Here is a 26047-nt window from a genome sequence, read left to right as displayed (position 1 = left end):
ACTGAACACACAAGTACAGGAATGTGCCCTGCCCTCGGGGTGGGCATCCGTGTGCACAGGGCAAAGGACTCAGGGTTGTGTGCAGATCATTTCCCAGGATTCCGCTTTATGTGAAGTGTGTGTGTGCGTGTGTGCGTGTGACAATGCAGATGTGACCTGGGACACAGTACCCTCCCCACCCCCATGCCAGCTCCTCCCTGCTGGGCTGTTTGGGCTCTGCTTGTGTGTGGCCAATACGTGCAAACCCCAAGCTGTGCTGTCCTGAAGAGGGGCGCCTGACTGCATTCCCAGAATGCCCTTCTGCAGGACAGGAAGTGGCCCTGTGTCTGCCGGCAGCCCTCCCGCTCCCTTTTCACTTCTTTGGGGACGTCAGAGAGGACCCTAGCACTTCCCCGCCTCCCCCTTTCCTTCCGGTTGCCTGGCCAGGACACCCTTCCGCCCAGGTGTTTCCCCCGCACTCCCACAGCCTGGGGGCCACCAGGAGGCTGGAGCCAGGGCTGGAGCCAGGCAGCTGCCTCCTTGCGTGGTATTAGGCCCACAGCTGCCCATCCCAGCGTCAGACCAGAGGATCCCGAGGTCTGCTGTGCCCCAGCCTCCACAAGTCCCAGCCTCATATGATGTGTTTGCGTGTTGGCTGCTGTGTCCCATGTGTTCTGGAGTGTTGTCTGGGGGGGTGTCTTTTACGTGGTCTTGGAGGAGTGTGTGCTGCCCACCCTCCACACCTACAACCATGTGTGCCCGTGGGTGGTCGCTGGCCTGGCCAGGGCTCACTGCTTCCCTTTCCCTTCCCCCTTTCGCCCTAGCTCTGCCTCTCACAAAGCACACTGCGCGTGTCCATCCCATGTGCCTGTGGGTCGATGCACGCTCATGCCACGCCTTGAGCGTGTGTACATGATGTGTTCTATGCATTCACCCTGCCCCCCAGCCCGCCCCGCAAAGGACAAGATGGTGGCCCCCGGCTCCCTTCCACCCCACCTGCCCCCTGCCCGCTGTGCAGCCGTGTGCGTTGGCGTGTGTTTCCGTGTCGCTGGCGTGTCACGTGATGTAGCTGTGTTTGCTGACATGAGCCCGCCCCCTGTTTCTCCTTTGGTTTCTAGAGCTCTTTCCCTCGCCTCTCCAGAGGGGACAGGACTCTAGGGGCCTGGCTGGGGGCCCAGAGCCAGGCCGCCCTCTCCTGTTCGCCCTCAGAGACCCATTTCTCTCTATTGGTGACCAAGTTGCAAATGGATAAAACACAGGAAAATTCTGCCCTCTCTCCCCAGCCCTGCATGTCCTGTCCCCAGAGCCCCCTACCCCCACCCTGGGCCGGGTTGGGCCCCGTGGAACGGGAGAAATAGCAACCAATCCAACAGCGGGCGTGCTGCGTGCTCACTTCCTTCTGTCCCCAATGGGACGGGCGCCGCGGGGAGGGGCGACACGGGGAGGCAGGCCAGGGAGCTGGGCAGGCACTGGACACGAATGTAGATAAAGGAGTTTTAATCCAGGGCATGGGCAGGCACAGAGTTTCTGGGGCACCCTCAGGCAGAGACCTCACAATATTGCAGGACCTACATTTGGGTAGCGGGGTGGGAAGAAGTGAAAATATAGATTTCCTCAGCTTTCACTGAGGAGAATGAAAAGATACACACCTTAAGGTGATACACGTTTTACAATAATGGGGCTATGACCCTCCCCGAGGGACAGAGGTGGTAGGAGGAGCCAGAAAGCCTCTTCGTTCTGAGCCCAGGCCCGAGGGTCCTGCTTGGGCGGCAGGAGGCCAGCAGGAGGCCTGTGGAACTTGTACTCACTTCCTGCTAGAAAAGCCAACAGGATGGCAGTGAGAACCTCAGGGAAATCACAACCCCGCCAACCAGGCAGCAGGCGGGTGAGAGCGAGACATCCTGCCCTAGAACTGAGAGGCAGCAGGACACGGACGCAGTGCTCACGGCTTAGCATGAGGGCTCCAGGACAGCCGGTCTGGCTCCAGACCCGCCAGCCCTAGAGTTCAGCCTTCCCTCTCCATCGGGGCCCCGATGGATGTGCTACGCTGAGCTCCGGGCCCAGCTCCACTGTCACTGGGCTGAACTGTCCATGGCCTGCATCCAGCGAATGGTGCGGGTCCGGCTCTCCTCCCATGAGAACAGGGGCTCGTAGCCAAAATGGCGTTGAGCCTTGTTAGTGCTGACGGTGAAGGTGGTGTTGGCCATGGCCAAGGTGTATGGGTTGAGCAGGGGCGCATAGAGCAGAAGCGGCCGCAGGAGCCACTGCAGCAGGGCATTGAGGGCAGCCAGAAGCATCAGTAGCCAGTAGGGCAACAGCGGGCGGGTGCCCACCAGCCGTAGTCCGCAGGGGCCCAGGAACTCCATGTTGAAGTCCTCGTAGCTCTTATAGGGTGACTTGTCATAGCAGAAGTACACCTGGCCACCCATCAATGCCGGTCGCTGCTGTAGCTCCCGCGCCACCAGCACATGCATCCAGGCCACGTTGCCTGCCAGAGGGAGCGGGGAGGACATGCCCCTGGGTGTCCCTGTGATCATGTAGCTGCTGCTCTCCCTGGCCAGCCCACACACAAGCCACCTCCTCTTTGGGCCCATGTAGATGCTGCCCCCTCCTCTCCCTCCGCCTATGACTGTTGTGTCTGCCTTCCCAACTTGCAAGGATACTGTTTCCCTGTGGCCCACACCTCCTCGTCCACCCTAGCCCATGTACAGGCTGTTCTTTTCTCTGCAGGGAACACACGGCACCCCTCCCAGAACCATGCAGGTTCTTAGCCTCACCCCTGCCTGGCCCGGGCCTCACCTACATAGACCCGTCCGTGCTCCACAGAGGCTGGGATGGCCCGGAAGAGCCGGCCTCCCAGGCGCAGGCCCTGGTAATAGATGTCCCTCATGATCTGGTGGCCTTCACCATAGATGCCGGTGGGACGCAGAGCACATGTCACCAAGGGCAGCCCCCCACGGACCTGACAACAAAAGGTAGGCACTGCTGAGACCTAGGACCCAGCGGCCTGCCCTCTTCAAGCTGGAAATAGCAGGGAGGTGCCAGCCGGCCGTGGCTCTGCAGCTCGCCTCACCTTCCTTCCATTGGCTTCCAGGACCAGCTGCTCAGCTCGGGCCTTGCTGGAAGGGTAGGGATGTCTGTGCACTGCTTCATAGGGGGTGTCCTCATTGCCCCTAGTGGGGGAGAGAAGACTCTTAATGCTGAGGGGAGATGGGCTCTGAAGGTATTGGGGGGGACCCCAGCTCACCTGTAGAAGGGGTGGCCTTTGATGTTGGGCCCCACAACTTCCATGCTGCTCGTGTACACCAGGAACTGTGTTCCAGTCTGCACACAAGCCTCAATCACATTCTTCGTGCCTGGGGAGGCGGGGTGCGTGTCCAAACTGAAGCTTCCTCCCTCTCTGTACCTTTCCCCTTCCCATCCCCAATCTGGATGAAGGCGTATGGCTTCCTTCCCCAGGCCCAGGGAAAGCCACACAAGTTGGTGAGGGCTGGCCTTCTATCACAGGGACAGGAGTGCACACAGGACTGTTTGACGCAGGAGAATCACAGAGGTCAAGGTTAGAGCGGGGGGAGGGACACAAACAGTTACGATCAGGCCATGGGCCGGTATTACGTGCATTAGAATGGCGGGGGGATATCTCACCCTGCACGTTGACCTCATGGATGGTCTCAGGACTGGCCTTCCCAAACACGTCCACCAGCCCGGCTGTGTGGATGACCACATGGGCTCCAGCCACAGCCGCTGCCACCTCGTGGGCCTGGGTCACATCCCCCTGGATGGCAGTCACCTGCACTGGCCCTGGTAGGGGTAGGGCAGCCAGAGGCAACGTCAGAGCTGAGCCCGCATCAGCTGTTTGGTTCAGCCCACACCCCTGGGAACCACATGCTTCCAGTGTGACTCACTCACCCCATTCCTGCGCACTGGAGAACACAAACAGGCATCACCCTTTCCACCACAGCAAAGGGAGTCCACGCCCTCCCCCCAGCTCCCCTCCACCATCACCTGTCTTCAGCTCCTCCAGCCAGGGACCCAGGTGCAGGTCAAAGATCCGCAGCTCACGGAGCCGGGGTTCCTGCTGCAGCAGCATTCGGACCACATGCTCCCCCAGGAAGCCACAGCCACCTGTGACCAGGTATACCAGCTTCTGGGCCTGTGCCGAGTCTGCCATGTCCTGCTAGGGAGAGACCCTGGTTCACCTGAGCTGCCTGCGGTGTGCGACCTGCCCCAGCACCGGCAGCCCACTGCTTATTCCTTGAAGGGGCCTCTAGCCTAGTGGACTGGAGCAGTGACCAGGGGCCACAACTGTTCCTAGTGGGTGAGCAGCCAGGCTACCTGCCCTCTGACCCTGCTAACTGGTTACTGAGATATGGTGAGGGCTTGCAGGAAGGACTCTGTTTGAGGTGGAGGGGAGGTTCTGGGATAAAAACAGAGTGGGGGAGGGAGGGAGGGAGGGAGGGAGGAGGGAGAGGAGAGGGAGGTGGGCAGGGCTGGGCTAGGGAAGGGGACCTCAGACATCAGCTCTGCCTACCTGCAGCCACAGTCCCAGGGTGCCCAAACTAGCCACCAGAGCTGGTCTTCTCTCGTTTCCGGCCAGCGATAAATGGTTGTCCCCTTCCGCTTGCTCCTCCCTCCTGGCCATTCCAGGAACAGACCAGCCCAGCCTCCACCCCTCCTCTCCTACTCTCTTGCCACAGGGCCCCCCCTGGTGGCCACTGTGCTCCACTGGCATCCGGTTCCAGCCAAGAACTTGGGGAAGAGGGTCGGGAAAGCCAAAACCTGCTGGATGGGCACTGAGGGGCTTGGGGGAAGGGATGGAATAGGCAGAGTGACCTCACTCCTGCATGTCAGTCCTTGCCTCATTTTGGATTTCCCAGGAGGCCAGAAGCCCAGCAGCAGCTGTGGTTCTGGGAATGGAGGCCTGACCTTGGCCAGGTCTGGCTGGCCTTGCTGGGGGATTTCTAGGGGGCTGTGCCAGCCTATCAGGTGGCCCAGAGCAATGGTGGCTGTCTGCGGGTCTGGGTTCTTGCCCCATAGCCCCTCTACCCACCCCAACCCCAGGCAATCCATTTCCCCCTCTTCACTTGCCCCACCCCGTCCTCAACCCCCATCCCACCCTACTCTCCCAAAGATACTGACCAAGCACTTTTTGTACAATAAAGTTTAATCACAATTATAAAAATGTGGCATTGGGTTTGCGCTATTAACATATGTACAATCCAGCCCAACAGGAAGGGCCCGCTCCCCCCGCCATCCTGGCCTGGCCCAACCAGAGCTTAGACACCAGGGTAGAAGGGTGACCCACAGGGTCTGGCAGGAACAGAAGATGAGGCAGGGTTCCAGGCACGGAGTCCCTAGGACTGGGGGGCACAGGGCCCCCCTCCCCAGGGGGAGAACATGGCCACTGCCCCTAGAGACCCCTAAACTGGGGAGGGGTGCACGCAGGGCACAGAAGGGAAGTCCCCATGAACACAAAGCAAGAGGGCTGTGCAGCCCCGAGAACAGGATCTATACAGGCTGGCACCCCAGGTTTCCACAGGAAACAGCTCTGGCAGCTACAGAACATTTACAGCTTCTTCTCCGCAAAGAAAAAAATGAGGGGTGGGCGGCGGGGTGAGGGGGGGGCAGGCGCTGCCGGCGGCGGGGTGGCGGGGGCAGGCGCTGCCTTAAGGGACTGAGGCTCCCTTGCAGGGCTCGGGCCCGACTCCATGTTCAGAGATGGGGCGTGTGGGCCCTCCTGAGCCCACTAAGGCTGGGGTGCTGGGAGCTCAGGGCACCAAGGGGAATAAATAGGGGGGTGGGCGCCCGTCTGCCCACCTCAGTTGAGGGAGCCCCGGCAGCTCTCGGTGCCGCACAGACACGGGATCTTGTTGTCCTCCAGCGGAAACTTGTAGTCGTAGGTGATCTCCTCGTCCACGCCGATGGGCTGCTTGGAGTAAATCACGATCTTCTTCTGGGACTCGATGGTGATCACCTTGGCATAGCAGTTGGGCTGCAGGAGGGAGCAGAGTGAGCTGGGTGCCCTCTGCTTGGACCCCACCGCCCTGGCCAGGCCCCAGCGCACCGTGCAGCAGTGGTTGATGAACCTCGCCAGGTTGCCACACTTGGTAGCATCGATGATGGTGTCGTGGTCCACCCGGAACAGGTAGCTGCTGCCAATGCCCTCCTGCACGTAGCGCTTCTCCCTCATATCGGCCACCATCTGGTGGGATGGGGTGCGACCGTCAGGGACTGCCCCTCGGGGGGTAGCCTCTGTGACTGGGGGTCTGCAGTCTCTCAGCTGCCATCCTGGGGCCATAATGACCTGTCCTGGGTCTGTAGCTCTCTCTCTGGCTCCCACTAACCCAACCTGTGGACACTCCTGACTTGGCTTCCAGGAGCCCTCCCTCTAGTGGCCAACCCTACACCTTCACTGCCATTATCAGCCACCCAAGAGGACCCCAGGGACATGGGCACTGGGCACTGGCTGCTCCTGGAGTGTCTGCCTGGCCCCCAGTCTACCGTGGGGCTGTGGCACTTCCCAAGATGAGTGGTCATTTCACGGACTGAATTCTACTCATCTCTCCTCCCAGGACCCTCTCTCCAAAAAAGGCTCCCGCTGGCTGCTGCTGGTTGTCCACATTAGGACCCAGATTCTTGCAGGAGGAGCAACTGCTATTTCCCAGAAAATGGGCGCCACAACCTCCGCGCCCTTCCCTTGGGTGGTCTCTCCCAGGGCTTCGGCGGCTGGCTCGGTGCGGGACTCCTCCCCAGCTTCCCTCTGCAGCCAGGGCCACCTCAGGGGAGCTGCTGGTGCCTCCTCATCTGAATCACACATCTCCTCCTCCTCACGCCCCACCTCACTGGCAGCCCTTCCTGCTCCCAGCTGTTAGAGGCAGCGCCCTGAGAAATGGCCTCACCGCCCCCCTTGCTGTCACTCTGCAGAGCCAACGGGGTTGCCTGTCTTGCCAGCTGCCTTGGACCCACAGACTCCTGCTACCTTGGCTGCCACTGCGTAGCCCAGGAAGCCCACCTTGGACTGGGATCTCTGCAACAGCCCCCACTCCCACCGCACTGCTGTCTCTAGTTCTCTCTCCACACTGCAGCCAGAGGGAGCCCACAACCTCCCAAGTCCTCTCCTGTTTAACACTTCACAGCAACTTTCCTCTCTCACCATCGGTCCAAACTCATTCATGTGGCTCCTAACTTCTGGGGAGCCTGGCCTCCCCTGCCCCTCCTGCTGTATGTCCCTGCCTGACCCAAGTTTCCGATCAGCCACAGTGCCCTCCTTGTGCCTCCCTCACCTGAGCCCGGGGGGTTCAACATCCTTTAGGCTCCCGGTGTAAACATCACTGTGTTCCAACCACCCAGTCTCTCCGAACCTCCCCTTTTGTAACAAGCAAACACCATCCTTTACTGTAGTTACTTGTTCAATGCCTGTCTTCCCCACTAAACTGAGGTCCTTAAAGGGAGAGATACTATTAGCCTGGGCTCTTGCTGCATCATTAACATCCAGTTTACTGCTTTACTAGTGCCCATTACTAGAACAGAAGGGAGGGAGGGAGGGAGGGAGGGAGGGAGGGAGGGAGGGAGGAAGGGAGGGAGGGAGGAAGTGGTGTCAATGGCTAAGCCTTGGGCAGGAGGGTATGTGGGGCTTTGTCCAGAGTTGGATGGGTCTCGTGTCAGCATCCCAGGGTGCCGGTGGGTTGGGAGCTGGGTGTGGGGCTGCTCACCTGGCGGATGTTCTGACCCACATACTCAATGACCATCTCATCAGCTGCGATGGGTTCCATGGCAAACAGACCCCACTCGTGGATCCGGCTCCGGCCGAACCGGAGCTTCTTCTTCCGGAACTAGAGGGCAGAAGGCAGACTGCTGCTGGGTGCCCCCCCACCTGTCCCCTGGCTTCCCTGCAGCTCTCCAGGCGGGAGGGTGCTCTAGCCACTCACCCCTCCGCACCCGAGGGGACCCCACGATGCTGCCCTTCCACTGAGTCTCTCCCCTGCTGGAGCCCCCGCCCCTCACCTTGAGCTGGTTTAGCTTCAGCAGATCACTGTCCATGACGGCGGAGGTGCCAATGGCACTCAGCAGCCGCCGCTGCTCAGATCGGCGCTCCGAAAGCACACGGTTAGTCCCCTGCGAGAGCCAGACGGAGGAGGAGGTAAGTGACGGAGCAGCAATGGGAAGAGGATGCCGGAGGGCCATATGCCAGGGCAGGGCTCACCTGAGTGTCCGCCCCTTCCAGCTGCCGGGCTGAGACAGGGCACACGTCCCGGTACCTGTCCTTCTCCTTCTTGCTGATGGGGTAGTAGCCTTCGCTGCGGGCCGAGCCCGTCTGGTGCTCCCGGGGCCCGTCCTGGGGCCGCCGCTTGCGTCTGGGGGCGCTCAGGTTGGTGAGTGCGGGGTGTGTTAAGGAAGAGAACGGGCTCCGCACTGGCCAGGTCCCTGGGGCCCCACTCCCCCGTCCCTCCAGTCCCAGCCCAAGGAGAGGGTAACTGACCTTGGTTGGAGCCCCGAGCATACTTGGTATGAGGAGGACAGAAAGATGAGAGAAATAAGTCTTGGGCCACCTTTTCTGCCAGAAAAATTCTGGGAGGCAGACAAGAGGCAGGAGGCAGAGAGAAAACACCCAGGTAGCCAGAGGAGAAGGACCCAGGCCGAAGGTCGGTGGCGAAAAGAAGTGGACAGGGAGGAAGAGGAGCGCAGACACTAGAAGGCGTCTGAAGAGAACACTGCCCCCCTGAGTGCCCGCAGGAAGCCCGCCCCGCTCCCGGGCCTCTCGTCCTGTCCTGAGAAGGCAGCCTCCGGCTCAGGATATTGGTGTGATGGACCCAGTGGGTGTCGTTCAACCAGTCGGCCCCGCTCGTCTGCTGCAGCAGCTGCTCATACATGAGCCGCAGGTAGCCCATGTCCTCCGAATCCAGGCCTGAGTTCCAAATGTCATACAGGATGGTCATCTGCTCAAACTCACTGCGGGGTTCAAAGGTGGGAGGCGGTGGGGGAGGGGGTGGCGGTGGTGGCCTCCGGCGCCGAGTGTGGGAACGGAGGCTGCGCCGCCGGACGGCCCCCTCCCCGTTGCTGCTGCTGCTGCTGCTGCTCTCAGACGACTCAGACTCCTCCTCCTCCTCCTCCTCACCCTCCTCCTGCTGCTTTGGTTCCTCGGCCTCAGCCACCACCACCTCAGGGGCCTCCAGGACCTCATCTGCTGGGGAGCTGAAGAGGGCTGCAGGGGCAGGGACTGGCTCCAGCGGCCGCGGGGACAGTGCGAAGGGCTGAGGCTTGATGGCCAGGGCATAGTTGTGCTCCAGGAGGATGTGGCTGAGCAGAGGGCCCAGGCGGTCTGACTCGTCCGATGTCTCTGTGGCCTCTGAGTCATCGCCAATAGGCAAGGCAGCCAACCCACGTCGGGCTGGGGTCAGGGCCAGGTTGGCCAGCACCGCCAGGTCCACTTCTGTCCCTGGCTCAGCCTCCTCTTCCTCGGTAGAGCGGCCTCGGCCTGCAGCCCGGCTCCGACCTCCTCGGGACACCTCCTCGGGCCAACTCTTGACCAGAGATGCGTGGTCCAGGGGCAAATTGCGAATGGTCCGCTCCACGCCCCGGGGGGCTTTGCGGGAGATGGTGCCAGGAGCCTTGACCTGCTGGGGGGCAGCTGGGGAAGGTTCTGGGGCTGGCACTTCCTCCACAGCAGAGAAGGAGACGGTTTTCCGGCGTTTCTTGGGTGGGGGCAAGAGGGGGATCGGAGAGGAGGGGCGCTCGTCGGGGCAGGGAGCAGGGGCTGGGGGCCCAGCTGGGGGCTCTGGGGGAGGCTGGGGCACACTGGGTGCTGGTTCCTCAGTGACACCTAGGGAAGGAAGCACAGGGAAGGGAGAGGGTCAGCTTCTTGGCCCAACATCATGAGACTGAGATTCGTCAGGAGCTGGAGGCTGGCCAGCCTCACCGGGGAGTCCACACCCAGCTGCCCTTCAACAGGCCGCACTCATGCTCCCCTCGGCTGCCAGCAGACATGCCCGCGCTCAGGGACCACGCTGCCGGCCTCTCGCTTGCACGGCCAGGAGGGACTCTACACCTGTCACTCACACACCCCACATGCCCTGAGCACCACCCGTGTCAGGTATGGAGAGCATGTGGAGCAGACCCTTGCACAGCACTCGGAGGTTAAGTGCAGTGGACACAATGACATGAAACAAGGCACAGCCAAACTGTGAGGGGTGGGGCGGGGCTCTACGGCGACGAACACTCGGACTCTAGCCTTTTTACAAGACTGGTGGTGACAGAACTACATCCGACAAGCAGGCACACAGACCCAGACGATTTTTGCCAGCTGCATTTACGAGGATACAATGAGCCAGGTCTGAATTAAAGTACCCATCATTTCAACCACAAACAGTATTCTCTGTTTAGTGAGGTGAAAAAGGTACAATATAAGAAGCTGAATCTTTGTGGTAAAATATTTTATAAAATTTGCCTTCCTCCCCACTTTCCCCCAAACATCGCTGGGGGTTCACCCAAGTGAGGAGAGGCCAGGAAGTGCCCCTAGAGAAGCTGAAGGTAACGCTGAGATCCAAGGGTGCGGGCAGTTAGGGAGGGACAGGATCCTTGAACAGGCCATGCTGTCTCCCCAACAACCGCACAGGAGGAGCACACCCTCCCTCTGCTGCCCCCCTGGAAAGTCTGCTGCAGAACGCAGGGGTCTCAACACTGCTCAACACACACAGCCTTTCCCTGGGCAGCCCGTCTTGCAGATCTGACCCATCAGACAATCTCAGGAGGCCAGTTCACGCTTTGCCCTCTCATCCAGGTTCCACCACCCCAGCATGGCCTTTCCGACCTCTGGCCCTTTGCTTACAGGTTCCCTTCGTTTGGAATGCCTCTCCCCTTGCCTGTTGGGAAAGCTGACATGCAGCTTCGAGGCCCAGCTCAATGCCACCTCCTCTGTGAAGGCTCCCCTGACTTCCTCAAACATGGGTAACACCTTCCTCTCAGAACCAGAAGACTGGTGGTTCCCCATGGTCTGTCCTCTGGTTGGCGGCAATAGATGAACAGCTCATATCTGATGCCAAGCACTAACCCAAGCCCTTTACATATATTAACTCATTTAATTCTCACAACAACCCTAGGGAATGGGTACTGTTGTTGACCCCATTTGACAGAAAAGGACACTGAGGGCGAGAGGTTAGGAACAGGTCGAGGTCACACAGCTAGCAAATGCCAGAGTAAGATCTACCCCCCGGCAGGCAGTTGAGTTTGTCCTCTTCCCCACGGCCCCACACTGACCTGGACGCTCTGCACTGGGACTCAGTGGTTTCAGATCGAGCTCCACCACTCAGAGCTAAAGGGCAGCCAGCACAGGCCCGGCCCGAGCGGGCAGTTATCACACGTGTCCAACGCCTGAACAGATGTTCCCCAATCTGGCAACCTCAGCAAGGCCCTCAGCCTGCATGTCCCAAGGCTCTAGACACCGCCTGGTGTCCACTCTGAAGCTAGCAAGGCCCTGGGGTGCTCGTCCCAGGTTCTCCAGGTGGAGTCCTCTCAACACTTCTCTCCAGCGTTCTGGGACAGCCTCCCCTCCGGCCCCTCCTCCAGGAGCCTGGCTCTTACGGAGAAGAAAGGCCCTTCCTGGCTCAGCTTCTGCACACGTTTCCCGGGCCACGCCTTCCATTTAGGGAGAGAGCTTTTGGGGCACCTTCCTAGTGGACACAACTCCCAGAAGCCAGTTTCTACTGCATGACTGACCCTCATTAACTGATGGCTACCCGACCCACGCCAGCCCAACCAGAAACTTCCCTGAGAGTAAGGCTCTAGGGCAGGAGTGGGTGTGTCTGTGGGGCAGAGGAAGACCATCTGCAGAAGAAGAATGAACCAGACTGGAAGACAGAAGAAAAGCAGGTCCTAAAGGCAGCAGGTCCGTCTTCGGGTTCCACCAGACAAACCCTGTCCCAGGCTCCTGCCATCGGACCCCACAGTCCTCTAATCAGTGTGTCCCTGGCAACTTGCATTTCCCTATCATTTCCTAAAAGTTAAGGGATCTGCCTTCTCCTCTCCCACCCTTGCCATCTATTTCCGGAACTCTGATATCCCACCTACTTACCCAATTTCACATCTCCAGCAACCTCCTTCCTTCAGCTACCCTCCAGTCACACACCTGACTTTATCACCTTCTAGAATAGCTCCACCTTGAAACTTACACTCCTTACCCTCTGACCACATTCCCAGGTCCTTTCAGTCTGAACCTTTTCTTGTTGTTTTTTTTGTTAATCCTCACCACTGAAGGTATTTTTTCCATTGCTCTTCAGAGAGTGGAAGGGAGGGTGGGGGAGAGTGAGAGAAACATCGATTGAGAGAGACTACATCAATTGATTGCCTCCCACATGCGCCCCGACCCTGAGCAAGGATCAAACCTGCAACCCAGGTACGTGCCCTTGACCAGGAATCGAACCCGAGACCCTTTGGTGCGGGGTGACGCTGTAACCACTGAGTCACACTGGCCAGGGCCCACTGACCTTTTCAGTGTCCCGTCCTTCTATCCCTCTAGCCTGTCGCCCTCCTGCTCAGTTAGCTTCTTTCTTTCTCAGGCCCTAATTGCGGGGCCCTCACTTTGTCCTCTCCTTTCACAGAACTTCCTACATCCTTCTACCACCTCTACCCTGCAGACCCCCAATCCTGACTCGACCCCACCCGGCCCTCTCTCCTCCCTGACCCATAACCCCCAGCCTCAGCAGGGCTTCTGAGTTGTGGCAAAGCCAGTCAGCTTGCATCCTCACTCCCACCCTCTTCTCTTCCCAAGGCTCCTACTCCACCCAGCCCCTCAGCCTCAGAAAATGTCCCACTTTCCTACTGCAAAGTGAAAAAGGAGCCTTCAGGCATGAAACCCCACATCTCCTTACCTCCTATTTACAGACAGATTAGCCTCAGACCTAGAGTACCCCGCTTCCCCCCATGCTAATCCAGCAAGCATTCCTCTCTCTCCCGGTTCATCTACCTGCTCCCTGTTCCCTTCAGTGTATGAACATGCTCAAGTTCACCTACTCTGTAAAGCTAACCCTCCACAACCCTGCTGCTTGCTGTCTCTCCAATCCCAGCTGGGTAACTTGAGTATCTCACTGAACCTTGAAGTCCTCATGTGTAAAATGGGAATGAGAATGTTGTGAGGATTGCCCTAGCTGATGTGGGTCAGTGGATAGAGCACTGGCCTGTGGACCAAAGGGTCCCGGGTTCAACTCTGGTCAAGGGAACGTACACAGGCTTTAGTCTCCTCCCCAGCCCGGGCCCTGGCTGGGGCACGTGCAGGAGGCAACCAATCAATGTGGTTCTTTCACATCAGTGTTTCTCTCTGTCTTTCCTTCTTTCTGCCACTCTCTCAGCAAATCAATGGAAAAAAATATCCTCTGGTGAGGATTAAAAATAAAATAATTAAAAAAAAAAAAAGCCCTAGCTGGTTTGGCTCAGTGGATAGAGTGTCGGCCTGCGGACTGAAGGGTCCCGGGTTCAATTCTGGTCACGGGCACATGCCTGGGTTTTGGGCTCTATCCCCAGTAAGGGATGTGCAGGAGGCAGCCGATTAATGATTCTCTCTCATCATTGATGTTTCTCTCTCTCCTTCTCCCTTCCTCTCTGAAATAAATAAAAATATATTAAAAAAGAATGTTATGAAAATTGAATGAGAAAATAAAATTGCAATGTGCCAGGCTCATTACTCAATAAATGCTAATATAATTACAACCCTCAACTCTCTTTTAGTTCACAAGACTAGTCTACCCTCGCAGAAGATTGGTTATCTCTATTGCCTGTCCTCACTGCCATAACTTGGCTCCAGTCTGATCCACTCTATGAAATTGATAAGGTCACCAGTGACCTAACTGCCAAATCCAACAGACACCTTTCCTATCTTACAGACTCTCGTGTGACCTGCTGATACAAGCCACTCCCTCCTTCAGAAACTCCAACCTTCCCACTTTCCTTCCTGCCCATCTGATCTGATCACTCCTGTTCAGCCTCTGCTGGCTCCCCTTTGCCCACCTGTCTCTCTCTCTCTCTTTTTCTTCTTATTTTTTATCTAAAAAATATGTTTTATTGATTTTTTACAAAGAGGAAAGGAGAGGGATAGAGAGGTAGAAACACTGATGACAAACATTGATCAGCTGCCTCCTGCACACTCCCTACTGGGGATGTGCCTGCACCAAGGTACACGCCCTTGACCGGAATCGAACCTGGGACTCTTCAGTCCGCAGGCCGACGCTCTATCAACTGAGCCAAACCGGTTAGGGCGCCCACCTGTCTCTTATAAGACTATAAGGCTCTGGCCCCCTTCTCTCATCCCAAACATCCTCTAGGGCAGCGGTCGCCAACCGGTGATCCACAGACCACTGGTGGTCCATGAGGTCCGAAAGGTTGGCAACCGCTGGTTTAAGGAAACCTTTGGAGCAGCGGTCGCCAACTGGTGGTCCGTGAGGTCCGAAAGGTTGGCGACGGCTGTTCTAGGGCACACATATTTTCACATCCATACTTTCACTACTCTCAAATATCTACCTCACTTCCAGCCTACTGCTCCTTCTTCAGCTCTATTGACCCAACTCCCTGCTGAATGTAGTCGCTCTCATCACCTACCTGCAGGCCTTGCTGGAGACTTCTGTTCAGGGAGCAGTGTGACGGGGGAGCCTGCGATCCTCTCTGGCTTGGGTTCCTCCACAGGTGCTGGCAGGGGCACAGGGACGTCTCTAGGTGGCGGTGACACTGAGGAGATGGTTGCTGGCTGCTCTTCTTCCTCTTCTTCTTCTTCAGAGGACTCAGATGAGGATGACGAGGATGAGGATGAGGAGGAAGATGAGGAAGACGAGGAGCTGGACGAGCTGCCACTCTCTGAGTCCGAGGTGCTATCATTTTCACCATCTGAGTCAGCATACAGAGAACATTTGGAGGACGAATCGCTTCCCTCGTCCTCGCCTGGAAATCCAGAAGGGGCAATCAGGCGAGATGGGAAGATCCCTCACTTGGCTCAGTCACTGACGCACTACTGTGGATGTGCTGGGCTCTGTGCTAGGTGCTGGGAAGCCCCCGCCTCAAGAGGAGCTGGGTAAGCACACAATTGGTTCAGAGTGTGGTCAGCCTCAGTGGGAAGGGCTGGGGAGCTTGGCAAAGGGAAACCCTGATTGCTGCCTGGAGGGTCAAGTCAAGGAAGGCATCCCTGTGAAGGAGATGCCGAAGTCAAGAAAGACAAGTAGGAGTTCACCAACCAGACGTGGGGCTAAGCAGGGATGTCAAAGGTTAAGAGAAGATGGGGCACTGAGAGCTGGTGAGCAGTCCTCTCAAACTACCGAAGCTTTTCCCACAGAGGTTCTTATAGACACTTCCTGGGCAACAGACTGAATGGGTTCCAGGGTAGAATCAGCTTAGGGCTGTTACATGCTCTGTATTTCTAGGATATGATAATACACTGTCGGGCTCTAAGAAATTAAGAATTTTGCAGTCTTTGAGGAACATAATTGGGTAAACTAGAACAGAAGGTACTGGTGGCCAGGGAGGGTCTGGAAAATGACCCCAAACAGATAAGCAAGCGCTGGATTATAAGTGGCCTACAGTGTCAGGCTGAGGAGTCGCCTTGTGGAACACAGGGAGCCAGGAAAGGACTTTACAGAGGCCAGTGTGCGTTTCCATCGACAGGCTGGAAAACGGCTGGGAATGGAGGGAAGCATGGAAACGGAGACAGGAAAATCATTCAAAACCGCTGCAGCCTCTCAGTGAGAAAAGCAGGCCAGCAGGATCTCAGGCGACAATTCAAGAAACACGGAGGTGGTGAAACCGGAAGGCGTCTGGGCCAAGTGGGTGTGTAGGGGCCGCACACACGCGCTCCTGGCAGGGAACTCTGCCCGCACTTTACTGAAAAGAGGCTCTCAGACCATCCGTCTCCCCGATCTGGCCTCTGCAGAAATGGCACCATCTTTCCCCAGTTCTCCCACCCTGTTACTCTCTGCCTCATTAACCTATTCTATCTTCTTCAAAACACCTATCTGTATCTCAAGTGCTACTATTTGTTCACTTGTTTGTCATGTCTCCCCCTCCCGGTCACTGATGTGTCCCCAACACCGAGGACAGTGCCTGGTAGAACAGGGGCTCAACGTACAGGGTGGATCAAAAGTAGGTTTACAAGTTGCGAGTATGTGAAGCACAGTTTATTCTTTTATTATTATTTTGGATTACTTTCCGTACAAACAACTGTAAACCTGACTTTTCCCCTAACCCAATGGGCGGCAAACCGCGGCTCGCGAGCCACATGCGGCTCTTTGGCCTCTTGAGTGTGGCTCTTCCACAAAACACCGGCTCTTCCACAAAACACCGACTTCTGCGCATGGGCCGCGAAGTTTCAATCGCACTGTACGTGCGCGCCCGCACGTGGTAATTTGTGGAAGAGCCACACTCAAGGGGCCAAAGAGCCGCATGTGGCTCGCGAGCCGCGGTTTGCTGACCACGGCCCTAACCTATATATTTCTAAACAAAGGAATGAAAAGAAAGACTAAACCATGTACCCAAGCCTCAATAAATGTGGAGGAACAAACAGGTATTCCACCGAAGAGCACAACTGTGTCTGGTAATGGCAGCGGCAGGGAGAAGAGGGAGGCCTGGCTCAGGGGCTGAGCCCTAAAGGAAGAGCAGAGCTCAAAGATGGGAAGGCTCGCTCTGATAGCATCCAAGGGCAGCAAGAGAATGCAACCTCTATTTCAAGGGCCTGGGAAAAGAAATAGGCTCTACTGGGGTGTCTTCAGGGGAAGCCCTGTTTCAGGAGCAGAGGTAAGCAGGAGAGAACGTTCTGGGTGTCAGGGTCGTTGTTTACAATGGGCTGAGGGTACCAAAGGGTAGTTGTTTTGGGGGAGGACAACGGTGGCCAACAAATCCAGCAGCAACACATGGGTTCAGAAAAGGACGAGGCAAGTGGCAGAAGCCCTTTCTCCCCACCCAGAATTCTACTGTACTGCCTGTGCTTACCATCTGAGGCCTCTGTCTCCTTCTTTGCAGTATCCATGGCTTCCTCATGATCGTCATCTTCCTCATCTTCCTCCTCCTCCTCCTCCTCCTCAAGGAAAGGGATAAACAGGGACTAACAGGAAAGGGCAACTGGTCCTCTAGAAGGCACAGCCGCCTGGTTCCAGCCCACAGGGAAGTGGCCATGGGCACAGGAACACAGGAAGTAGGCTCCTGGAAGGGACCGGGTGCCCTGGCTCCTCACCTTCTCCGAGGAGGACTCCTGGGACGCCTCCTCCCCCTCGCTGTCTAGAGCAAAGGACTTGCGGTGCTTGCCCGGGGTCTTGCTTCGCTCTTCATCTCGCTTTTGGGGCTTGGTCCCTGGCCGTCCTGACTCTGCAGCCTCCTTCTCTCGCTCAGGGTCTAGGCCCAGGTGAGTGGTAGTTAGGACAATGTACCATCAGCAGTGAGTTACCAGTGCTCGGCCCTGGGAAAGGGGCTGTGCACACACTGTCGCTGATCTCCCCCCAGGCCCACCAGACAGACCTCGTTTTATAGACAAGAAGCTGAAGTTTAGCACAAAACCCTCAGCAATACCTTATATTTTACAGTTTTAAACATATCACACTCATTTTATCTTTCACTGTTTTCTGGGTTGGGCAGATGCCTGGCCCAAGAAAATACTGCTAAGGCCAATGGGCTTCCAGGCAAGCAGATCAGACTCAATTAGGAAGTTTTCCAGACACAAACTGTCAACCAATAGCTTAAACTTAGGCAAATTGGTAAGAAGGCATACAAGAGCTTAACCTATTTAACCTTGAAATTCTGTGATCTTTAGATGTGAAAGCTATTATTTCTATTTTACAAAAGGAAAATTAAAATACAGAAAACTTAAATCAACATACCAGTGTAAAAACCGTAACTAAAATCCAGGACTGTCCCATCTGAAGCTTTTCACATCTCTCAAAACTGCTTTATTTTAACCTTTTACCAAAATCTCCACCTGGCTCTTTGCCTTTAAGACACCTTCATCCCTGCCTCTTGCTTTCCTTATCAGAATCTAAATAACCTTTCCCCTTTCTCCTTCTACCCGACCTTCCCACTCACCATCTTCATCTTCCTCAGCGGGAGTGGAAGGCCGCGGCCTCTTTTCCTCGCTGGCCTCGGAAATTTCTGAAGGCTCTTTTCGTTTTACCTGCGGGCAGAGACAGAGCCGTTTAGACATCAGACACTCCCTGTACCCAAGGAGGGGGCTGCCCCGTCCCCACCCTCCCAGGCAAGACCACCGTTCTGGTACCTTGAAAGAAGGCAGCCGCAGGGCCCCCCGCAGTCCTGACCCGAAGGCGAAGGCCTCGATGCCTGTGGTACCCCCACTCTTCGCCCAGTCCACGAGGGACAGCAGGCCTGGCTCTCTGAGCTTTGTCTTCTCTTTATCTTCCTCCTTGGCTTGCTGTTTGGCTGCGTTCTGGAATGGCTGCAGGCGGGAGCGGGGCTGAGCCTCAGAACCCAGGTGCTCCCTCCTGCCCCCTGCCTGGAACTACGCCCAGGCCGCAGGAAAAGAGAACGGCATCTACTCGCTCCTCCATCTGATGCACGTCTGTGCCACCTCCCCTGCACCAGCCCCTGCAGAGGCACTTCCTCACAAGTCTGCTCACTCAGTCCCATCCATCTTATCCTTCCCACTCTACACACAAAGACACGAAGACTGAAGCCCACAGACGCTGAAGGGCCTGGTCCACTGCAAGGAGGCAGTGGGGCCAGGACAGCTCTTCAGGCTCTTAGGCTCAGGCTTCCCTACTGCTCTCTGTGCCCCAATCCCGTCCAACCAGAGTCCCAGTCTTGTCTACGTGCCTGATCCTCCTCCTATCTTGAGCTGTGGGGAGCCCCAAGTTTCCCTAGTCCCAGGCACTGGCCCTCACCTTGGCCTTCTCTTCCTTGCTCTCCCACCACTGGTCAAAGGCGCCAAAGGCCACATTTTCCACCATCTTGCGATTGAGGTCTCGCTGCATGATGCTCTTCATCTCCTGGACGAGGGTGGCCAGCACGCGGCCCACAGTGCCCGCTGCCGGCAGGGCCTTGCCCTCTGCCAGCTCTGCTTCCTCCCTTGGTGGTAGTCGGGCCTCCTCTCCCGAGACTGAAGAGGGCAGGGGCTCAGCTGCCACGGGCAAAGGCAGGTGGTAAGCCTCCCGGGAATATGCCCCTCGGCCTTCTTGCCCTTGTGTGTACAGAGCATAGGGCAAGCCATAGGCTGCCTCTTGGGGGGGCGGGAATGGGAGGAAGGCCTCCCCAAAGGCCCCACCGTGGGGACCAGCCGAGGCAGCAGTCAATCCCTTGCCCTGCCGCAGCTGGTGGAGCCGAGTTAACATCTGGGTCTGCATCTGGAAGGACATGGGCATTCCTCCCCACTGAGCCCCAAGTCGATCCATGAGCTCTAGGGAGTTCACAAAGTCATAGATGTGGGGGGGCGGCGGAGGAGGCGGGGGGTACTCAGGGGGCGGTGGCCCATCCGGTCGGGGTGGGAGGAGGTAGGCAGGCTGGTGGGGATAACCAAGGGGAAGGGAAGCCAGGTAGGGAGGGGGAGGAGGGGGTGGTGGGGGAGGAGGGGGAGGCTGTTGGGGGGGCGTTGGGGCCGGAGGGGGTGAGCCGCCCCTGTCGTCGTCGGAGATCTCCATGTCCTCTCCAGAAGAGCATGGAGACGCCTGTAGGGGTGCAGAGGAGGGTCACAGAAAGCTTCTGCCTGTTCCCTGGGCTTTTCCTCAAATCCGTTCTCGGCTAGTTCCCTTCCCTCTCCCCCTGGGCTCAACCCTGCCTCCCTGATCCCAGGTATCCCCGCTGGTTGACCCCAACCTCACCTGGTTCTGTCCGTTGGCCTTGGGAGACTCCCGGGTAGCCCCTGGTTCCCCACTCCCTGTAGGTGCCACATCCTCAAAATTAGCTGGGGCTGGAGGCGGCGTGCAGGGCCCGTGACCGGAGCCAGAAGGCACCTCAATCCCCGTGTCTCTAGCCCCGGGGCCTGTGGTGGCGTTCTCTTCCTCCTCCTCCGTGTCAGAGGCCAGGAAAGAAAACTTGGAGCGCTGCTCCTTCAGCAGCATCTCAATGCGGGAATCCAGGCTGCTGTGCTGAGCGAAGGGCACACTCTCGTTGGTGGTCTCCGGGGCCGGGGAGCCGGAACGGGCAGGTGAGGCTGGGCGGGGGGAGGTCCGAGCTTCTTCTCCCTCAGGGCCGGGCCCCCCGGCACCACCGCCTCCACCAGGTTCTGGAGGCTCCGGGGGCGGGGCCTCGGAGGCGGGAGGCCGGTAGTCCTGGTCAGCGGGGCGGCTGGGCTCAGGGGGCAAATAGGAGGTGTAGGAAGGCGGGAAGCGCTCAGCTGTATTTTCAGCAAAAGGTGCCCCGGGGGGCTCCTCCCGCGTTGCCCGGCGGGGTGGGTAGGAAGAATGGCGTTGGTAGCGGTTCCAGCTTTCATAATATGCCGGGTAGTTGGAGTCAGAACCACGAAAATGGGAGGATGAGGAAGAAGTGGACGAGGAGGACGAGGACAATGAGGAGGAAGAGGCGGCGGAGGTGGCGGTGGCTGCAGTGGTGGCAGCGATGGCTGCAGAGGTGGTCGTGGGGGCTGAAGACGCAGAGAAGTGGCGGCGGGAAAAGGAATCTTGGTAGCTGTTCTCGGACCGCCGGGGCTTGAAGGAGGTTGAAGTGGTGCTGGAGAGAAGACGCAGGAGTTAGCTGGGTTCAGCTCTGTGTGGCCAGCCCTAGGGTCCCGATTCTCAGTCCCCGAGCCCTTCTACGCTGTCCCGAAAGGAAGATCTAAATCAGGGGTCCTCAAACTTTTTAAACAGGGGCCAGTTCACTGTCCCTCAGACTGGTGGAGGGCCGGACTATAGTTTAAAAAAAAACTAGTCGGCTGCTAAGCAACAGGCAGCGGCGGCAAAAACACCCAGCGGGGCAGGGTGGGCCGGATGAATGTTTTCGGTGGCCGCATGTGGCCCGCGGGCTGGAGTTTGGGGACCCCTGATCTAATGCTGTTGGGCTCCTAGCTAGAGCGAGTTCCCTGAGAACAGGGATTTGTTGGCTGAATCCACAGACAAACTAGGACAAATTCTTCCCAACTCCTCTTCTTTCCAGTGGCAGCTCCCAGAATCTGGGGGTCCCAAAGGGTGTTTACTCGGTACCTGCTGGAGTAGGCAGAGTCCTGAGAGTAGGGAGTGCTGCCCCGAGACGTGTAGGGGGTTCCTTGGGAGGACTGAGGGGTGAACTGGCCGAAGGAAGATGGGGTGTCTTGTCGGCTGCTGGAGAAGCTTGTGTCCTGGGAGCAGGGGGTGCCATTGCCAGGAGTGCCCACCACAGCAGTGCCTGCTGGGTAGGCAGCTGTGTCCGAGGAGGCGCGGCGGCGGGACTCAGTCTGGAGGGGGGAGCGGAGCAGGGAGAAGGGAAGAGAGATCAGTTACCATTTAACAATTCACCCTTCCCCAAACGAGGATCCCCGCTGCCTGTCATCTGAAAGCATCTGGGCCTCTTTCTTGGCTCTTCCTACACTGAGCAGTGAAGTCCAGAGCCTCCCAAGGCCTGGTCCTGGCAACCACAAGCTTCTCACCGTCTCGGTGGCCGCACCAGGGCCCTGGAACTTCTCACTCAGGGCCTTGCCCCCAGTGGGCACCGTCTGAGGGGTGTAGGAGCCATTGACAATCAGTTCATAGTACTTCATTCGTTGTTGTCCTAGAGGGAGAGAAATGGGAGCCAACAGAGTCAGAGAGAGAAAACAACTCCTTCCTAATATGGTTTTCCCACTTATTCCTCAGGCCTCCAGTTGATCTTGGGTTTGGGGACTTCAATTCTTCTTCCCTATCTCTGTATCTGGGACGTTCTACCTCATCTCCATGTGACAACTACTACGAACGACACACAGTACAACACTTCCCAGTTTCTTCTACGTGTTACTACCCTGAACGATCCCCAGAAGGGAAAAGCATCAGTACACCTACGTCACAGGCTTAAAGAAAATTGACCTGCACAAAGTCAGTTAGTTGCAGAACTCAAATTCAGACCCAGCTTGTCTAATGCTAGATCCTACCGTATTCTTCATCCTATAAACTGAGGGTTGCAAAAATCAACTTTTATTTGCCTTACATAATCACTGAAAACTATTTTGGGGAGATGTAACATTTTTAAATCATGAGATGATACAAAAACCTTGATTTCTTGCTTTAAAATAAAAAAACCACACAGATTATTTGGCACTATTAGTCCTCATTCCCACTTGCACATTGGCTACTGCCAGCGAACCGCTGTCTCCTTTAGCTGGCACTGTGCTACAGCGCGCCACAGCCCTCCCTACGACCCTAACAGATCGCTTCCTTCCCTCACCTACCAGTACGCACGCAGGCCTCTATTTCTCCATCCAAAGTTCCAAAACCTAGTATTTTGGGGAATTTAGTGTTAAAACCTGACCTGAGCTGAAGCTATTTAGTCTAGTTTGTTTTTTAATCCTCACCTGAGGATATAGTTGCCATTGATTTTTTTCAAAGAGAGTGAACGGGAAGGGAGAGGGGGGAAGAGAAAGGTAGGAAGGGAGAAAGATAGTCATCGATGTGAGAGAGATACGTCGATTGGTTGCCTCCCACAAACGCCCTGCAACTGAGATACATGCCATTGACCGGTAATCAAACCTGAGACCCTTCCACTGAGCTGAACCAGCCAGGGCTATTTACTCTAGTTTTTCTTTGTCCAACCTAGTGTGACCCTGCATACACTTTCTTACAAAAACAGTCATATGCCGGTGCAGCCCAAATGATGCCGAATACACACAAAAAACACGTGCACCACAATCCGTTTGTAAAATTCTGATTTCAGAAACCCATCCGGCCCCAGGAGTTTCCGATGAGGAATCGTGAACCTGATCACAGCTCACCCCAACCGGCATGCGCATGTCCGACCTCTGCCAGAGCCAGCCGGGCAGCAGCGGGGCCTCACCTTTGATGTCGAGCTGGGCGTGGATGATGTTGCCCATGACAGAGGTGAGGTGGAGGTTTTTGACTGTCTCCTTGGCTCCCCGGGTGCTGGTGAAGAGCACGCGGGCCAGGCCCAGGTGCTTGCGAGTGCGGGGGTGGAGAAGGATCTCCACCTCCTCCACCTCGCCATACTTCCGGCACATGTCCTTCAGGAAGGTCTCCCGCACGTTGTCATTCAGTCTGGCAAACGTCACTTCCTTCAGCGGGATCTGCCCGATATAGAACTCATCCAGCTGTGGGGGGACAAGCGCGAAGTCTGGGGTGGGAATACTTTTCCCTTTGGGAAACTAGAGAGACCCATGAGATGGAGAGAGAGAGGACTGGAAAACTCAGGGGCAAGGGCAGGGCCCCAACAAGGGATACATCGGTCTCACTCCTCTCTCTCTCGAGTTCTTTCACCACAGAATAATGGCCAGAACCAGGAAAAGAAAGGTGTGAACTGAGAAATAAACACACATGGAAGAAACCAGACGTCAAGAAATCTCACTAACTCCGCTTTCACTAAGAATTACCATCGACCGGGCACTAGGAATATAGACATGAAAAAATAAAAACGAGATTCCTGGTCAGAAAATAGACAAGACAGAGACACATACAATTATGCCACGGCGGTGCGTGTCGGCAGAGGGGTACAGAGTGCGTCTGGGAGTCCAGCGGGGAGCAGGGAAGCATTCATACAGATGGTGTCATTCGTACTGGGCTTTTGGGATAGACAGGAGTTCACCAAAATTACAAGGACTTACTGGTAGAAGACCATGAAATTATGAAATAACTTAGCATTTCCTAGAAAGTGAGGAGTGTATAGAGGATGGAACACAGGTGAGCAGTATCAAGGCAGGAGATGAGGCTTGACCAGCTCAATAATCATAAATGTCAATGCACAAAAACATGGACTTGGCAGCAAAAGTAAAATAAGAGAATAGTAAAATTACAGCGACAATGACAACAGGTGGAACATGAAATGAAGAGAATGGAAGCAAGGAAACCAGGTGAGATGAATACAAGAGTATGTGTGAAAGATACAGCAACGGAAATAGAATAATTCAGACAAAATGGTTTAGGAAAAAGGGTCGCAGAACTTTGTGACAGACTATGTGGCAGATAAAGGACAGGAGGGTCCGAGGGTGACTGCCAGGTTTCTAGCTTGTGCAGCTAAGTAGGTGGAGCGAGTGCAGGATTAAAGGGGTGAAGATCATTTGCTTGCGGTGTCTCGAACCCGAGATGTCTGTGGGGCCTCCAGATGGAGCTTCCCACTACCAGGCATACACGTTTGGAGTTCGAGACTGACCTTGACTAGAAACAGACTTAGAAGTCATGCACATTTTGGTAACAGTCAAAATCATGGATGTGAAAGAGATTGTCCAGGGAAAGTGCACAAAGTGAAAAAAGGGGTGAGGGGACCCCGCAAATGATTTATTTAAAAGTGAAGAAGAAAGAATTAGTGAGGAGAGCCAAGAACCACCCGTTTTCTAGGCCCAGCCCAAGGCCCGATGAGCACCCTGCCTGGACAGAGACATGGAATCCTCTGACACAAGGTGGAGGATCAAATGGCCAAAGGAGAGCGGAGGAACAGGACTCCAGGGATGGAGCCCCTGGCCTGATCACCCCCTTATTTGTTGGGAAATTGGGGTATCAGGCCAGAGCACTGTCAAGGAATACATATGCTGTCCAGGAATACCTAGTGGTAAGTACAGCAGCTAAACACGTCTGTATGTCATTCCAGGAGTCAGCCCCCGGCTTGGGACACCTCACCCACGCCTTTCTGGAAGGTAAATAGATTTCCTGTCCAGAACAACTCAGTCCCACAGCCGCACAGACGGTCAGACCGGCAGTGATCCTGTCACTGGAAAACTCTCTTATTCAGCGACATTAAGACGAGACGGCCAGGATGGAGCCTCCACTCCCTCTCAGGGCCACCACCCCATGGCACCAGCAGACACGTACCTTAAACTTAGGGACCGGGAGGGAAAAATCTCTGTTTTTGGACCTGACATGGCAGCGGGGGTCTTGCAGGTCTTCGACTGGAATATACTTTGAGTCCTAGGAAGGAAAGCAGGAACAGAAAGACAGCTCAAGGTGAAACCACAAGGCTGAGCTCTAAGCCCGTTTGGAGACCCATATGCAAAGGAGCTGGGTTCTGGTGAACCACTTTTTCGGAGGCAGGCTCTGGACATGGGAGTGCTGGGCGAAGAGCAGCCCCCAGGAGAAGGGGCCTGGGGGCTCCCGGGGGCGGAAAGGCCTGGGCACTCACGTTGACACTGAAGTGGACTCCATCGTAGCGGTACACCTTCTGAGAAGGCCTGCGCAGGGCAGGGTCCAGGGCAGGATCCACGATGAGCTTGTAGTTGCGCCACTGGAAGCTCGGGGTCTTCTGCCCGTCTCCCCCACCTTCCTGATCCATCTTTGCTCATTTACACTGTGACGAGAGGAATCGCAAGGGGGTTCAGCTCGGGCGCCCGACTCCCTTGCTGCCCTCACCGCCTAGCCCCGACTCCAGGCTCGCTCATCACCCCGGGGTCCGCACCTCACCAGGACCCGTGGCTCCCCCGGATTTTCCAAGTACACTCTCCCACCGTAACCACACATTCTCTCCACCTCCCAACTCTTGCCCTCAGCCCACCAGGCCCATCTCGTGCCCCCAGCTCTACCCAGCGCGCGCCCCCCTTGCCCTCCGAGCAAGACCCCTCCCCCGCCCCCTGGCAGGCCCCGCCCCCTCCCGCCTCCTCACCGGCCAGCGGCCCGGGCCAAGCCCGGCTCCCGCTCCCACACACCCGCTCGGGTCCCCGCGCCCCGATCCTCTCGCCAAGAGGTGGCACCTATTCGGAGCGTTGGAAACACCGCGAGACCGAGCCCGAGACCCGGCTTCGGCCCCGAATCTGGGCGGGGGGGGGTAGGGGAACGCGCACCGCTGCCCTCTCCTCCCGCCCCGGTGCGTTCTGCCCCCCCCCCCATCCCCGCGCACGCGCGGCGCGGCCCCACTCACCCGCTCGTGTCGAGCGGCTCCCCCTCCCCCCACCCCGCGCGGCACCTTAGTGGCGCGAGGCGGCGGCGGCGGCGGCGGCAGCGCGAGACCCGGCCCCGCAGCGGTGGCGGCGGCGGCGCCCCCCCACCACCACCTCCCCGGCGCGCGC

The 26047-nt window shown here is 57.0% G+C and overlaps 2 protein-coding genes across 7 annotated transcripts; both read right to left on the bottom strand.

Moving 5' to 3' along the window:
* Positions 1-1459: 1459 nt before the first annotated feature.
* On the bottom strand, positions 1460-5933 carry HSD3B7 (hydroxy-delta-5-steroid dehydrogenase, 3 beta- and steroid delta-isomerase 7). Of its 5 annotated transcripts, none has more exons than XM_036310163.1 (7): positions 5797-5933; positions 3985-4153; positions 3625-3780; positions 3227-3335; positions 3053-3152; positions 2779-2941; positions 1460-2506 (listed from the first exon to the last, which is right to left on the bottom strand). In XM_036310163.1, the coding sequence occupies exons 2-7, from the start codon at positions 4148-4150 to the stop codon at positions 2052-2054; spliced, it is 1149 nt and encodes a 382-aa protein (XP_036166056.1). In that variant the 5' UTR covers positions 4151-4153; positions 5797-5933; the 3' UTR covers positions 1460-2051. The 5 variants fall into 5 exon arrangements, with proteins under 5 accessions (XP_036166056.1, XP_036166057.1, XP_036166053.1 ...); XM_036310164.1 differs by having other exon boundaries at positions 3985-4156; positions 5797-5919; XM_036310160.1 differs by lacking the exon at positions 5797-5933 and adding an exon at positions 4511-4912.
* Positions 5126-25971, bottom strand: SETD1A (SET domain containing 1A, histone lysine methyltransferase). Of its 2 annotated transcripts, none has more exons than XM_036310152.1 (19): positions 25900-25971; positions 25168-25332; positions 24861-24956; positions 22879-23149; positions 21503-21624; positions 21081-21310; positions 19764-20610; positions 18831-19610; positions 18209-18385; positions 18019-18106; positions 17177-17334; positions 16936-17023; positions 14563-14898; positions 8777-9799; positions 8183-8355; positions 7984-8094; positions 7692-7811; positions 6044-6181; positions 5126-5971 (listed from the first exon to the last, which is right to left on the bottom strand). In XM_036310152.1, the coding sequence occupies exons 2-19, from the start codon at positions 25315-25317 to the stop codon at positions 5798-5800; spliced, it is 5082 nt and encodes a 1693-aa protein (XP_036166045.1). In that variant the 5' UTR covers positions 25318-25332; positions 25900-25971; the 3' UTR covers positions 5126-5797. The 2 variants fall into 2 exon arrangements, with proteins under 2 accessions (XP_036166045.1, XP_036166046.1); XM_036310153.1 differs by lacking the exon at positions 25900-25971 and adding an exon at positions 25645-25808.
* Between the last annotated feature and the right edge of the window lie 76 nt (positions 25972-26047).

This window comes from Myotis myotis, unplaced genomic scaffold (genome assembly GCF_014108235.1).
Source record: "Myotis myotis isolate mMyoMyo1 unplaced genomic scaffold, mMyoMyo1.p scaffold_m19_p_5, whole genome shotgun sequence".
Lineage (NCBI taxonomy): Eukaryota > Metazoa > Chordata > Mammalia > Chiroptera > Vespertilionidae > Myotis > Myotis myotis.
The sequence above is the reverse complement of the archived record's forward strand: the minus strand, read 5'-3'. Positions and strand labels throughout refer to the sequence as shown.

Coding starts and splice junctions, on each gene's coding strand:
- SETD1A (XM_036310152.1), bottom strand. CDS start 25,317: ATGGATCAGGAAGGTGGGGGAGACGGGCAGAAGACCCCGAGCTTCCAG. Junction 21,311..21,502: donor CTGGTGCGGCCACCGAGACG/GTGAGAAGCTTG, acceptor TCCCCCCTCCAG/ACTGAGTCCCGCCGCCGCGC. Junction 17,335..18,018: donor CGCTGAGGAAGATGAAGATG/GTGAGTGGGAAG, acceptor ACCTGGGCCTAG/ACCCTGAGCGAGAGAAGGAG.
- HSD3B7 (XM_036310159.1), bottom strand. CDS start 4,711: ATGCCAGTGGAGCACAGTGGCCACCAGGGGGGGCCCTGTGGCAAGAGA. Junction 3,336..3,624: donor CCATGAGGTCAACGTGCAGG/GTGAGATATCCC, acceptor CCGCCTCCCCAG/GCACGAAGAATGTGATTGAG. Junction 2,942..3,052: donor TGGAAGCCAATGGAAGGAAG/GTGAGGCGAGCT, acceptor TTTTGTTGTCAG/GTCCGTGGGGGGCTGCCCTT.